The sequence below is a fragment of the Zootermopsis nevadensis genome, unplaced genomic scaffold (genome assembly GCF_977971745.1).
Source record: "Zootermopsis nevadensis isolate Lab colony 2312 unplaced genomic scaffold, Znev_1.0 Znev_ptg000001l, whole genome shotgun sequence".
Lineage (NCBI taxonomy): Eukaryota > Metazoa > Arthropoda > Insecta > Blattodea > Termopsidae > Zootermopsis > Zootermopsis nevadensis.
Genome location: NW_028259133.1, coordinates 13,546,677 through 13,563,165, shown reverse-complemented (window position 1 = coordinate 13,563,165; position 16,489 = coordinate 13,546,677). Strand labels below are relative to the sequence as shown.

At 39.2% G+C, this 16,489-nt stretch overlaps 1 protein-coding gene across 3 annotated transcripts in view; it reads left to right on the top strand.

The window, feature by feature from the left end:
- The window catches only part of Fas1 (fasciclin 1 Fas1 domain-containing), a 125,286-nt gene that overhangs the window by 3,027 nt on the left and 105,770 nt on the right, over positions 1 to 16,489 (top strand). For 2 of the 3 annotated variants that reach the window (XM_022063371.2, XM_087343076.1), the window contains exon 2: positions 11,200 to 11,499. The exons of the other annotated variant lie outside the window; for it this stretch is intronic. In XM_022063371.2, the coding sequence (XP_021919063.1) occupies positions 11,371 to 11,499 (129 nt within the window). In that variant the 5' untranslated portion in view covers positions 11,200 to 11,370. The remainder of the gene's footprint in view (positions 1 to 11,199; positions 11,500 to 16,489) is intronic. 3 annotated transcript variants of the gene reach the window in all.

Below are 16,489 nucleotides of genomic sequence, written 5' to 3'. Positions count from 1 at the left end.
ACAGTAGAGTTCTTTTTGAGAATCTAACAGTCGCTCAGCGTGTTAAAAAATCTGTCTTTTTTGAGACCTAAATGTAAGCATTTTTCTCAGTCATGCGTGCTATATAGATGCCCCATCTCGTCCTTCTGTATTTGATTATCCCAGTATGTACCTTCTCACGTAGTGTTGACACAGGCTGTACCGTTTAAAACGCAGCCCAAACACAACCACAACACAAAAATTAACCCCCCACCATAACTGACTCTCCCAACCTCTACCGTGATACTCGAATCAAGGTCACTCTAGTTGCTAGGCCGTTGTTCACGCCAATTGTGCGAACATAATAAGGAAATGCCGAATAAGATAACATTACACCGACTGGCAACAACATTTTTAGACATTTTTTGTGTTTATCTGTAACAAGTGCTTATGGCGCGATAAAACAGCTGAAATTACGGCCGTACCGATTCTAAGCAGTGCATTAACTGCGACAACGGGCCGCGGCTGCTAGAATTCAATATTGCCATTGGTTTAGAAGTTCTGTGTGTGTGAAGGGGTCCATATAAACTAATTAGGAATGTGTTCTAAATATAACATTCTTTATGTATTCATTTTCATCTGTGTCTACTTCTAGACCAATTTCTTGACTCGTTTGTGAGATAATTTATGAACATAATCTGAATATGCGATCACTTAGTTTAGATCAGTATGTTACAGCCCCTCCTGGTTACCTTCGACTTTCCTGAGGACATATTCCAGAAAGGATTTTAAGATAATACTGACAAAACATGCCTTATTTTATTGTAATATCAGAAGCAGAATAGGAAACGTATTTGAAACTGGATCTGTCTCGCTCAGCCTACAGCCTGCCGTGGTCGGCAACTTCTCTTGCAATTTTGTCTTGGGAGATGGTGCGACAGTTCTGCAGGCATACAGCACGTGCGAGCAATTACTTATTTTTAAAGTATTATTTATGATTCCGTGTTTTGTGGCCATGTTTAAACGGATTATATAGATCCTTTGATGCCTTCTAAGCCAATGTTTCCGGACCAGTGGCCCACAGATCGACACCGCTTCGTGACTTACATTAATATAACACAGTAACTGTTACAAAAGCAGAAGGGTTCGAAAATGAGAATGCTTGCAGAATTTTCGTGTTCGTCAGAAATTATTCCACAAACAATACCGAGTTACTTGCCCAATTTTCTGTGAACATCTACGTGCTTTTAATTCGGCGGCCGGTGCCAAATGTAACTAATTTAAATTCCGCTATGAACAACTGAATGCGACTTGCAGTAAAAACAACTGCAGTGCATCATGAAGAAGGCAGCTCTGGCCATTTGGCTGTGACTAAATGCGCAAATGTGAATCTAGTTTCAGAATTTACGCAAGTCATAGGATTTTTATGCTGTAATTGGTGGTTGCAGATAGGAAGATTTGTGTTAGGTGAAGATGACCTCTTCTTCGATTCTGATGATGGAGGCAGCAAGTACCTCTGAAATGCAAGTAAATTTATACCAAAATACACTGCGCAATATCAATCCAGTCGGCACTGTTAGAACCTGAAATCTCATCTTTTGTCAAGTATTTGTTATGATAACGTTTTATCAGATATTGATACTGACTTTCTATCACTTTTGTGTTTTTTTACTACCCCTGTTTTACCAGCTTATTATTCAAAAGGCTTTGTTACCAACCGTTGCCACTATCATAAACAATAAAATATCATAAAAATCTGTCACTATGATGAGAACCAGCCGCCTAAGACAGAACTACAGCAAACTCTGGAATCGAAGTGAATACCAAACTTTAGACAATGGACAATGAACAACACAGTACTCCAACCATTGTCACAAACTTTTAGAGAATCAACGGGTATTTGTATTATTTGGTCACATTCAAAGCTTACGTCCTCTCGTCTCAGTGATCCACCGTGTCTCCTTCCGCTTAAGCCGCTATTCACTCACGGTCTGTGACGATAAATAAATAGCTTGTGGGAGCATTATCGACGTATAGTACATTGGGAGACCGATTATTGTTTCAAATCTGCCCTCCGGCAATCAAAGGGAAACAATCAGTTTTTGTCTTCCGCATTCATATTTGCTGCCATTTGGTAATTTATGAGATTATTCTTGTCATTTATTTTGTACTGGCATTTGCGGATGTCTGTAATTCCGTCCCAGTACCAATTAGTTTGAACTCTTTTGGGTCGTACACACACGGACATGGGATAAAGATAGTAACTATAATCATCAATGGAGAATTAATATTCCTGGCAGGATTTGAACGTGCGACGTAGCAAATAGCTATACATTCACAGCTGTTATTCTACTATAATTACAATTATTATTATTATGGACGCTGTTGGTTTACGTAAATAAATAAGAGAACTTTCTACTTTTAGTGCGAGCAGTGCGCTAAGACATAGTCCTTCAGTCAGGTGCGTCATCGCTTCAAATGACGTATATAAATCTTTGGACGTATTTGGCATAAACATTGTCTCCCTTGGGGGCGTGTTCTCAATAAGGGAAATGATCTAGATAGGTTGTCTTGATAGATGATCTAGCTTGGTTACCTGTTTTTTGTATTTCTTTAACGTTTTATAATTATATTAGTGTTCCCTAGGTGGATTATTTGTTTTTATTTATATTTCTTATTTTTTTTTCTTTGTGTATAATATTGTTTCTATTTTGAGCTTTCCTGTATTTGGCTGTAATATTTAATACTGTACATGTATAAGTTTAGTTAATCTCATTTTAGTAATATTTTTCATTATTATTGTATATATTATCAGTGTTTGCCTGTTATTGGCTTCTTTCTGTTGGCAAACACGTAAATAAATTAATTGAATTGAATTATTTAATTGGCTCCTGTTAACATTTTAAAGTACAAAGTTTTTGTGAACAATAAATATACTGTATTCACGGGTGTTGCGCTGTATATTCGCATAGCAAATGGCCGACGTTTCAGAGGTGCTTGCAGTACAAACCTCTAAAACGTCGGTCCATATCTACGAGACTACAAGCGCTCTAATCCCAAAAAGTCTGCTTCATTTCGTATTTTTATATTCATCTAAGGGAAATTTAAAATGCAGGTTCCTACCTCAAAGAAAACAGCGCGTATCCATCATAAGGTTCAATCAGGAAATAATCGCCTTCTTTTCTGAGAATTGTAGGAAACCCATAAATACTCTTTTTGAACAAAACGCAAAGCTATTAAATGTAAAATCATGTGGTACATATAAGTTGGCATTGTACTCCATATTGCAAAACTTTTTAAAATGAGTGGATCTGTTTCGAATTAATTTCTGATGTTTCACCTGACACTGAACATTATCTGTTATTTTTATCCGCATCGCTCTGTCGCTGAGTTTTCGTCGTGAATTTAGATTACTGTTGATGTAAACTGTTATACCATTCGAGAGATGTCTACAATTTTACACCACATCTCATTTCGCTGTGCTTTGATAGCATTCTGCATAGGGTTACACGACACAGCAGAAATTTCTGCGCGCAACACAGAAGCAACTCTCATTTCTAGCTATTTTTATTTAAAATCTATTCAACTTACAAACGATGTTTACACATAAGATCATTTTCTAGAACATACGAATATTCACAACTTGTATCCAACTTTAGATTACAGCCTTACAAAATTAAATTTATTATTAATAATTAATGTTGTTATAGCACATCGTGTTGCTGCTGTTATTAAAAAGTTTACACAATTTTATACTGAAATAAACACAAAAATTTGTTATAATCTGGAATAAGATAATTAAATTTAGCAATATATTTTGAAGTATCTACATCTCATGAAGTGGATTACAGCTAAATTAAAGCCAGGAGAAATATATTTGTAATTTTAGAAAGCATTAAAAATTATCAAATATGAGATAAAGCGACTTGTGCGTGACAGACAGTAAGCATAATTTTACGTATTCATACCGTTTTCCCCATCAATACTTTTATATAGTATTCTATTCATAATATAATAAAGTCCATGATATAGATTCTTTTTCAGCAGTCGGTAGTTATTCAAGTGTTTTTGTAAAACCCGAAAGTTTATCGCCGTATTTACAAACCACACCGTCACAGTCTATTTCTTTTGGATCATTCACTTCAATGTTACCTTCCCATCACGCATTAGTCTCACTATATCAAGTGTTTCGACCAAAAGATTGTATCCATTCCCACAACCCACGATACATATCGTAAGCATCGGTTCCTTCTTGGTTTAATTATCCTAACGACAGTAAGACAGACGTCAGATACTGAGCCCCACAAACTCGCAATACGAAATCAGTTTCTCTATAAACACTCACTTGGTTCGTAACGAAGCTAGAGAACTCAGCGGCCAAGTTGTTGCTTTTGAATTTCACGTATCGATTGTATCGACATTTAGAGTTCCTTGAACTGGTGATGCAGAATGACGATGCTACAGCCCATGATCGTCTGCGTAAACGCAAACTAACGTAACGTAAGCTGACCTGACCTAATTTCATCACAAGTGAAGTCCGACTACGCTTTTCACAAATAGCGAGTGGCTGGACGGTCGGTTTTTGTGTTTTTGCCTTTAGCAGAAATCTGGCCCTAGGAACCGTGAAGATGTTTTTACTCATTTCATTTAGTTTAAAAATACTTTTTATAAATGTTGTGATTTTAATGTGATTTTTAACAATAATTCTGCAATAAATTGTGTTACTTTTCAACACAAGAAAGGCTTATTACCGTCAACGTCCATCCTTTTCTCGGACTGGGACCTGTTCATATACGTTCTTGGCAGATGATCCAAAAGTGGTTTGCCATTGCTTTCTTCTGTGTGTGAATGGAATAATTGTTGGGATGCCACGGAGGAAAACTCCGTGTTGCCTAGACCACGGCCTTGCCCATCACAAGTTATAAATTCGGGCACCGCCGGGAATCGAACCCGAGACCCCAGGATTACAAGACCAGCGTTCTAACCGCTAGACCACCGTGGCTCTGGTAATATATGCCTATATAAATCCGTAGAGAAGGTATATGGAAAATTTGTGCGTTGGAGTCCTAACTTCGTTTCTTGTTTTATGTCTACTGCACACCACACTCTCAACGCTAATAGTTTCGCATAAAAACTTTGTAAGACCTTCATTTACGAAGAAAACTGCGATAGAATTAAGAAACCTTCTTGGCATGGATTTGCCGATTATTCCACCTAAGATACAAATTCGGAAGTTAAAGTTATTACGCGCTCTGTAGAAGACTGTGTTTGTCGGTGTTTCTTCTTTTTTGCAGTTTTATTTTAAGTCATAAAAACAAAAAGAAACGTTTTAGATAAATTTCAGATTTTAACCCCTGCGCTGTGGAAAGCCAGCCTGAAGTTTGTTTCAGCAGTTGATTTTTTTTGTTTGCGGTTTATAGGCTCTGAGAAGCTCAGCTCCTTCATACGACTTTCTCATTGTCTTTGCGAACTCTAAGAGGATCTTCTAGTTAGAAAGTTTTGTTTTCTAGATGTTGTTACGATTTTAACAGGCCTGTGTTTTGTTATTTTATAAATAGTGCCAAAGGTGTATAAAGTATATAGATGACTTGAGTCATATGAAATGTTGATGCTACTTTAAAGGAAGAAGGTGAAATATTGTTGTACATTAGGGTTGCCCAAACCATGGAGTTCCTCGTTATAATGTCAAAAGTAAGACTTACTAAGCTCTACAGAGTATGTAATATCGTACCTATTATTCTATTACATTTGTCCGGAATGAAAAAACGGTCGTAGGATGAGAATGCCGATGATAAACATAAAGCATATATTGGAAAAGAACTGGGAATAACAGGCATTAATACATTCGTAAAAACTGTGCAACGAAATAGTTAGAGTGTTTGAAAGGATTGCTTGAATGCCGACCCCTAAAATTTCTCTGCGTTTTTAAACCGAAGGGTGTACGATGCCAGTGACGTCTGACAAAAAGATGGGACATTTTCAATCTGTTTAACTTGAACGATCGAAGAACTTAATCAGTGATGTTGAAGTTAGGATCTCAATAGTCTAATTTTCTAGATGAAAACTGGGCTTCCTGGTTGCGTCTAGGTAAACTTCAATCAGTAAAATGTGTACCTGCAGATATGTTTCATCCACTCATTCAACCCTGGTTTATATCGTCAGAAACTACCAAGTATTTTAGAGGCGAGACTGAAACAAAGGCAGAGTAATAACTCGACGTTTCCTCACAAGAATGAAATTTATCTGGCTGTAAAAACGTCTTACAGATTAAATTCCTCAGAAAACATTTCCAGAGTTTCATAGCAAGGCGGAACTGCAACCGATTATTGCCGATTTTATACGGGACCAAAATTTTATTTATTTGTAATTATTTAACCACGAGAAGCTCAATAACTCCATTTCGTCAGTAAATATTTTCTTACATTCTTTAGATTTTGCACTAGCTGTTGGACAAAACCTGGACTCTGGAAGCAAGATCTGTGTAGCGCCAATTGTATATCCAACCTTACATTATTGTAAATGGCGTTATATGCGTCAATGTAAGGGCACTGTCGATAAAGAAATAACCTGTTTTGTCGACACGGAGTATCTAATTTAATCGATAGTTATTGTGTAGCTACGTATATGTGCGGGGTTGCCGAGGCAATGCGTAATGACCCGGGAACAGAGAACCATTGTCGCAGCGATCCGAATTAAGTGGATCAATGTCTAGGTTGCAATTACGTGATATGAGTATTTAAGGAGATTCATGCTGAAAAAAACCCAGGCAGTTGTCATGACTGCAATTCATGCCTTAACCGCAAGTCCTACTGACAGGAACATTTCGCTTTATTTTCTTTTCATTGTCATGTTTTCCATGTGTCCAGGATCCAAGAAAACAAATTGGGAAATGCACGCAAAACGTAACAACTCTGTCTTGTTTTACGAAAGTATCCATGGTAACCTGGAAATTCTGTATCCAGTTATTTCGACTCACAGTAATGGTTGTAAGTCTTCGTATTCTTTTGCTGACCAATTGTAATCAAAACTGAAATATGGCAACACATTAAAACAATATCTAGTATCAAATTTTATGAGAATCGATTCAGCCATTCTCGAGTCTTTTGCGTAGAGACTGGGCGATTTTAATAGGCGTTCCGCGTTGATGTAAACGCACCCGAAATGAGATTATTTCAAAGAATTTAATGTTTTATCGTTCTTTTAAAAAAATTGTCAAATTAGTAAAGTTCATGAGTCGGTCTAGTTCAAATATGAGAGCTATTTTTATGGCCTGGACAACTGGGTTTCTATTTACAGAAAGGGCGGGGGTTGTTTGTGCCGTAACGTTCAGACCGTTTCTGAGGCCCACCCGGTCTCCTTCAGGTCACGTACACCTGACATAGGAGGCACTTTCCTCGGGGGGGGGGGGGGGGGGGGGGGGGAATGCGTCTTATTATTATTACTCATGTGTTTCTAGGTTAATAATGTTAATGGCACTAACATTACGTTTCTTGATTTTTACGGGAGATTCCGTTCACTTCACCGAGTTAATTTTCAGAGCTATTTAAGAGATATGCGGGTTACGTAATTACATTTGGTTTCTCATCTGTTTTGGTAACCACACGTTATCTATGAAATTACTGAACCGATTTCTAGTTAATTGGGTATTTTGGGCGCTACACTCACGTATACATCAAGTCCCAACAAACAGCTGGCACCTGCTTTCCGTGTTTCCTGGCAACTAATTGTAGAGAGACACTCTCTCTCTCTCTCTCTCTCTCTCTCTCTGTCGATTCTTAAACCGTAGGTACCTTATGGTGCAACAATGATCAAGTTTAATGCTTCTGTTCTTGGAACAAGTAGCGTTGTTGGAAAATGAATACCCTAGGTAACAGTGATGACGTTGTAGAACGCCTTTGGATTTGTAATTCGACCAAATGCAATGCACACGTGTCAAAGAAGTTGCCGCCTGAGCTTGGCGTTTATCGGAAATTGTATTCTTGAACTTGACGGCATAATTCGTCGATACTTATTCCTGCTTCATAGCGTAAATGTTTCACTTTTGTGACACTTCATACATATAGTAATTTGATATGTGGTTTGGAAAAGTCTATAGTATGAATTTATAATGTGACCCGATATGCAGGATTTGAGGTTCTCACGGCGGTCAGTCTAAAGATGGCTCTCTTCTGGGTTGTTGCACCTTGTAGTCTGGTAGAAGTTAACCATCATCATCAGGGCGACGACTCATCGCCCTGATGATGGAGGCATCAAGGACCTCTGAAACGTTGGTAAAATTTTACCAGACTACACGGCGCAATAAGCCAGAAGACAGCCATCTTCTGACCCAATATTTGCTGCGTGTTCTGTTTTTACCATCCTAATAGTATCTAGTGGTGAATGCAAATTATGTAGCTTTTTTGTAATTTTTACGTTATCTTTGCTTAATGTAACAAATATTTAGTATTTACATTTAACGGAGATGGAATACTTGGCATACGTGGGATAATTAATCGTCAGTTGGAACTGGTGACCTGGTGACAGAAATCATTTTCCCGGAAAACAACTGGCTGCTCGCTGTTGCATTACTGCTCTCTCTGACATGAATTTCTCCGCTTAACGCGTGGCTTATCTTTCGGGTTAAGCTTTACCTGCAAGGCATCACATTCTTACGTTCTAGTTGAAAGTATTCATATAATTTTCGCCAAAGTTAACTTTGTCGGTGCTTTGTATTCTGTAGTCGTGTCTGCTTCTACTGTCGTAACTCGATCATTTAATTTTGCTTTTAGTTTCAGAAACTTTGAAAATTTTAATATATCGCAAACTGAAGAAAAAGATAAATGCACATAATATATTGGTTGAGAAACCTGAAGAGAAGAAACGTGGATGGATGATAATATTAAAAGGGATCTTAAGGACATAACCTGGGAGAGTTCTTGTGAACAACGTAACAGGCCTTCAGGTTCCATATAAGGCGGGTAATTTCTTAACGAGCTTAACGATTATTAACATTCTCCTGTGTTCAATGTAGTTAGACATTTTTACCCCCCTTTTACAGATTTCCCCTTTATTTCTCTTGTAAAACATGCCATATACATGCACATTGCGTAAAAGATGTAGTAGACGAAACATGTGCATGTTAGCCTAGTCCCTGATCGTAACACAATAGTGTATGATTAAGCGCTCTCAGATTTGAAATGTAAATTGACTAACTCGGTTACAGGGAAGGACGCGAAGGAGTCCGGAATGTTCCTCTCAGCCCAGTGATGGTGGCGATGGCGTGAAAATTAACCAAACTCATAATTGAATTTCCTTTTATGTCCCAGCGCACTACTCATTTAGAGGTGTGCACGTTAGTGTTAGTAATTTAATTCAGAGTTACCCTTCTCTCTCTCTACACCCCTAGTTACATACGAAGCACAGCGAAGAAGAATTAGTTTTGTCAGCGCTGAAGGATGAAAAACAAAAGGGGAGGTCATCTTTTTCTCTCAACACAGGAATGTCGCGTATTGTCGTCATGAAACACGTAGGAAACGCAATTAAGAATTCCAGAGTGGTCACTCAAGCTACAGAGCATACAGGCCTAAATAACAATGCTGTAAGACACCTAAAATTATTATAAATGATTTTAATATACTCCTTCAACTGCTGATTTTTGTCGGAAAGAAATCCCCAATATTAAGCACTTTAATCGACTGTAATGTAATATGAGAGTAAGGGTCTATAACAGTTTCTTAACATTGCACTGACAACCTTCAAGGTTATAGGTGATTGATTGTCTTAATAAGTTAAAGACGGTCTCTAAGGAATGTACTTTAAGTTTAGGCAACCAACATAACATACGAAAAACAAGTCTAAAAACGATTGGTAGAAGTTTATTTGTATTGAATATGGTTGCGTTTTGAGTTTCTGCGCAGTGTAATCTGGTAGAAGCTTACCCACGTTTCAGAGGTGTTTGCTGCCTCCATCATCAGGGCGATGAGGAGTATTCGTAGCCCAAAGTAACAACCCAAGAACCAGAAATATCACAAAAGGTTCCTAATATTTAATTATATAAACATAATTGAGCTGTAATTGATTGAGTATAAAGCTTTTTTATGCCCCTTGTGCTGTGTACTGTATATTACAGAGCAGCCCCAAGTAAGATAACTCTGCTAAGTGCTGTATGTTCAACATCTCCCTGTATGATGGACGCCCCTCGATGCAATAACACACCAACTTAAACAACTACGGGATTGTTGTCATCCATTATCCTTGTTTATACATTAAACATCCCGTTTTTCTGAAGACGATGCTTTAAATTGCGGAGATCGATTGAACTTTCTTGGTATAGTCATCGTAGGACGGAAAACTAGTGTTGGAAGCATTCCGGTTAGTCAAGACCAGATAAGACAAGTTTATGTAGGACTTGAGGTTTTGACGATGGTGTCTGAAGACACGTTTAGTTCATGGTCACCAGTGGAAATGAATTAGTCAGCTGCGAGAAAGTTATCGGAGGATGGGTTTACTGTTACAGATGTAAGTGGTTGTTCAAGATTTTATATTACATGTAATTTACGGTTATCTAATAGTCAGCACACACATTTTGTAGCCAGAGACAGTTCAGTGTTTCATCCTGAGTAATGTCATTAATATTGACAAAACGAAATAAAATATATCTGGGCCAGTATAATTGTAGTAAGCCGCAGAGTCTCCTTCTAAGACAACGGGTATATTAAACATCTCTCAGACAGTGAACAGGGCCAAAACAAATTGCAGTGTAATTAATCAACTGACCAGCACTCTGAGAAGCCGTAACTTCTGCAGTAGCACAGTGTCGATAAGTAAACAACACACGGACTTGGTGCGCATGCACGCACCGCGAAGATTTACAGCTTTCCTTTCCCTGCACTATCAAAGAGACAGTTCTTTTCTGAGGGATAAAAAAGGGAAAAAAAAAAGAAAAGAAAAAAAGAGATTGTATTCCGCAAAAGGAACATCTTCACTCACCGGTTTCACAATTTGTTTGCCCGCAGTGCTAAGTTGAAAACAGTTGGATAACATTTCAAATTTTGAATTTTATATTTTCCCGCCTTTTATAGTTACGATCCCGCGTATTTCAAGGTAATAATCCAATACTTTTGCCCATCTCTGTTTGTCCAAGATGAATCTGTATCATATAAAGACTTCCTCATCCCTTCGATGTCCTCAAATCCCAATTTTCTCTCCATTTCACATCCCTCGCAATCTTCTATAATCTTATACAATCTCAATCTCCTTTAGAAGAGATCGTTACGGGACTGCCTAGATGGCAGGCGTAGTGTGACGTCACCAGCGGAACTGCGTCATCACACAATAGGAAGGAGATGGTGGGGAGCGGGACATGCACTCCTCGTCAGTGTGCCGCGGACATTGGACTTGTTAGTGTGTGGTGCGGCGAGAATCAGTGAAAGAATGACAACACGGTGGCAGGGTTGCGCCTCTGCGGTGCTGGTGATTGTGTTCGTGGTGTCTAACAGGGTGGCGACTGCCAGGAATCAGACAGTGGAACAGAAAATTCGCGATGACCCTGATCTGTCAGAGGTGAGATTAATTAGTATGAAATGCATTTTATGTGTCAGAATCACTGTGTTTGATTAAAATATCATATTTTTTGCTTTAATCTTATTCTGTGACGTTGTTATGAATGCTCAGATATTCATTTGTGTTGGCGTTCTCGACTGTTCCCGTGAGTGGCTTGGGTCAGGTACGCGACAGGTAGGAAAGATGGCTGGTCAGGATTCCATGGAGGTTGTAAAGTTGTGGGTGTTGCGGTTGTGGCATGAAGTTGGAAATTCTAACGACTGCCAACTTAAACGTTATTTTAATCGGAAGTTCATCAACACAAAATGAGCACGATTTAATTTTATTCTAATAATAAACCGCTGTTATTTTTTTTCAAACGCAATTTAATCGGCTGTTTAGTTTCTGTATATGGAACAGCAAAGTCCGTAATTTATGATTCCGACGTCCGCGATTTTTGTAACATGCAGTGCGTTATTTTGGGGGTAACAGCTGAATGTGTACGTGCTTAGATAAACTTCAGTCGTGAAAGAGTTAACACACCTCTGCGTTATAGTTAATGTCTCTTCAGTGTCTCCTTTCTCATTTTCTTTTTCCGTGTTTGAATCGAATGTCCTTGTGAATAACTGAGACATTCCGAAGTACGTTTATGTACAGTTACTGACGAACGAAAGAAAACTTACCAAAAGAAGGAACGAGAGGTCTGTCCTCTGAGTAAGTGTTTTATTTCTTCAAAAAGGCGCGACGTATTTCACAGTAAGAGGGTGCTGAGAATTTCTTGGTGGGACGAAGGGCTTTGGATCTAAATCGGTTATAAGAAGTAATACGGATTTGTTTACTCAGGTCAAACTTACTGCCGACTGTTTACAATCTTTTGCAAATGTCAGCTGTGAGTCAAAATTAAACGGTATAATTTACATCCGTTCAGTGCCTTGTTATACAGTGCGTGATTTGCCCTCAACCTCCCTTTTACAGATAGGTCAACGGGATGATGCTTAGGCTGATGGGTAACTTGATCTATTCTACTGTATTTTACGAGATCCGGATTTTTACTCTTGAGCTCTGTCATGTGCTGATCTTACAAACTCCAGTTGTAGTCGGCGCAGTAGTTTTTGGCCGGTGGAATTTTCAAAGGGAAGGCTAGGAGCGAGTCATTTGTGCGATAGTATAATGCTGACTGCACCGAGGAGCTTGTGTGACTGAACGCCCAAACAAAAGAAATACACTGACCGTGCCACCTCAGGTACACAGAGTAGGCCCGTCCGCCAGCTCCGGTAGCTTCTCCACCGGCCAAAAACTACTACTACTATACTTGATGCGATTCTGTAGTTTCAGTTGGTGGCAGATGAAGTAAATCTTAGGATGGCTGTCCTCTGGGTTTCAGTGCCGTATTGTGTACCTCCATCATCAGGGCGATCGCCCTGATGATGGAAATAGCAAGCACCATTGAAATGTCGGTAAACTTCTACCAGACTACACAGCGCCACAACCCAGAAGACAGCCATCTTCTGTGTCCATTTTATTTTAAAGTGAAGTAGCGGATCTCGTGTTTCCTCGTTTTCGCGTTCGATGAAGTCGATGGTCTTTGTTGGTGTGGAAACTATACAAGGAATAATAAAATTAACTTTTGTCTCACAGTTGTCTTTTGGCGTTGAGGATACGTTATTTTTCAGAGTTTAACGAGGAACGGTTGATAAGAAATGTCTCCCCTTTGAAATGGTTTTGTGTGTACGTCAATTTGTGTCTAATGGAAGTGGTTTAGAAGTCGCTGAATTGCTGTTCATCGTTTTTCGATAAATCGCGTTGAATTTGCTGTTCTGGAGTGCTGAGTGGCTTCTACTCCATCACCACTAAAAGAAATGTTATTCTAGTTTCATTACTCTTGATTTTATGCTCCATTCTTGTCGTTGGTGTTAGTGGTGTAATGTAATCGCATTCCTCCTATAGATTTATAGCCTATAAGTTTAAGCTTTGAAGTAACGGCAATGGAATATCACACAACATAAAAATTGTTGCGATCATAGGTTCTCACGGCGGCGAGTTTGAAATGGTCTTCCGAGTTGTTGATTGTGTTGTTCAGAGGTCCCTGCTGCCGTCATCATCAGTGCGATGGTCATTGCTCTGATAATGGAGGCAGCAAGCGCCTTTGAAACGTTGTTTAACGTCTACTGCGCAACAGCCCAGAAGTCTGCTGTCTTGTGATTTGTCCCTGACCAGGAAGCAAAGATATTGGGCCATAAAGCAACACCATTTTTCATAGCCAATTAGAGTACAGCACGGAGCAGATTCCCCCTTAAGAAGGCGATACCCGAACCGCTAATGAATAAACTTCTTTCATCCTGAGAACTAAAAGATTCACCGATGTGGTTACGGGAACGTATGAGGAGCAGCTCGTTAATAAACTGGACACATGCTTGATAATGGCTTATTGTCCGAATTTAAAACTGTTGACTCATTCACTGTGCATCGAGTAGCTGTTCATTAGTCATCCGTTAGTCCTAGGCGGTTGCATGATGCATTAGTCATTCCACAAATTATCACGTGATTTTTACACCTGGTTGAAAGCAACCTTACCGAAAAGAGCAGTTATTAATTTCAAGCTAGTAAAATAATTTACATTCTTTCCTGGTATCCAATTTTTTTCATCGTGTTAGCAACAGTCGGTGACTGGACTATTCTGAATCGGGTGATTACAGTCCACACTCGCCATATTTTTAAGATCCATTTTAATGGTATACTCTCTTCTACGTCTGTATCGCCAAAGAAGTCTCTTCCCTTCAGGTTATCAGACTAAAACTGTTTTCGCATTTACCATTTACCCCATGCGTGCTACATACTCCGCTAATTACTTCCTCAGCCTTAGACCCAAGACCAAAAACTTCTTCACAACATCCTGTTCTCAGACACCACAGTCGGAAGGCCGTATCCCGGCACAACCGCCAAAAACTCCGCTTGTACCTTATAAGCCGACCATGAGCGGTATTTTTATGCAAGAGCGATTTATGTTTAACGTAGTTTCGTTGCTTGGCAACCGTTGAATTTATAGGCGATCGCCGTGTGGCGTCGTAGCGGATACAGTGTTCAACAGATATGTAACTTATATTCATAAGACTGGTATAATAAATAACCAATTTCATTATTTCGGAAGGAGAACGGGCTCTTTCGCTGGTGGCACAACTCATAAATTCAAGCGGCCGCCGTCCTTAAATGTTTTAGTCGTGTAAATAAGCGGTACAGGCAAGCTGCAACGCTGGCTTCATACCGAGTTTCATGAAAGTCACTGTTTCAGAAGTTAATAGTGGTGTCGGGAGAAGTAAGACGACCTCCACTTCTCTCTGGGATTTGCAGACACGGACATGATGTAACTTTTCATATGAAGTATGGAAAGTTAGTTAAATAGAGCCAGATATTCTTCTAAACTTAACTTTATTATCATGTAGGTTTAAGGAGCCACGGTGGTCTAGCGGTTAGAACGCTGGCCTTGTAATCCTGGAGTCTCGGGTTCGATTCCCGGCGGTGCCCGAATTTATAACTTGTGTTGGGCAAGGCCGTGGTCTAGGCAACACGGAGTTTTCCTCCGGGGGCTTCCCCGGTTTCTCCGTGGCATCCCAACAATTACTCCATTCACACACAGAAGAAGGCAATGGCAAACCACTTCTGGATCATCTGCCAAGAACGTATATGAACAGCTCCCAGTCCGAGAAAAGGATGGAAGGATCCTGTTCATATGGACCGGTCCTCAGACAGAACACTAAATAGTAATAATAATAATAATAATAGGTTTAAGGCATAACACGTCTCTGGGATATTACGTCATGTATTATCTTAGAAATTGACGGACGTTTCGGGGGTGCCTACTGCTTCCGGTCAGTTTCTGTAGACCAGTATGGTGAGGATAATCGATGCTATGGGGCGTTGATTTGTACCTGAATTTAGACAACGTACACAACGGATTTTCATTTTATTCCTGTTTGGATTGACGGAATAATGGGCCCTATTTAAACATCGACATGGGATTAGCAATTAAGAATTTGTGCTGATTAATCATCCATTCGATTACAAATATAAATAGCCTCTTCTGACTTTGATTCCACTGTCAGGTAAATCTAGTCTTTGGGCTACATGCAGTGGCCGTTTGCAGAACTAAATGCCCACTTCCTTTATGGTGTTAAAGACTGCTTTTGCTTTAAACTAAGAACCAAATGAATTGAAATAGAATGTAACTAAGGATAGTTACTGCAATGAACAATAAATATCCCCCTTTTATGAAACCCAAAGTTGATTACCGTATAAACAGAATCTACTACTGGACCATATCCCGAACGATCATTAGTATACTAACTTCAGCCTTTCAGTGGTAACTATATGTACCATCGGTTTTGACGAATCCTTATGAGTTTTTTGCCGGCAGTATATTTATGGGTCTCTTATGATTATCAGAATAAACAGCAATTATTTCCCGATAACAGCTTTAATTAACTGATCTTTGTAATGGAGACACGTTGCTTTCTTTGAGGTAGGAACTGAATGCTTAAATTATATTTAGATGAGTTTCGGGCTTCAAGGGTTTAACAGCGTCGTGTGGCTACAGGTAATTAGCGTAGCTGAACATACCCATCCCAGACAAAATGCGTTTGTAAGAGACTTCTCGTCCTGGAGAGGCTTCAGTGCTGAAGGGTTTGGATTAAACTTGTCTGCAGAATACTCGCTCTTTACAGACAAGAAACATGCATAGGGTTCAATGTCAAGAATCGAACCCGTAGTCTCAGTAAGTAGAGCGAAGACATCTTCACCGGTGACAGTTGTAATTCTGAAACTGTATCGAGGTCACGACAATTACACGTTGTAACTATGAAAGAGGTTTTACAGTTAAGTGAACTCTTTGCTTTGTCGTGATGTGGTGTTTTTATTAAGTGAAATCTACTCTACGAATTATAAGCTAGACGTGAGCGCTTTTATGTTCTTTCTACGCTTATTATTACTGATCTTTGGTAACAGCTCTGATTTGAAA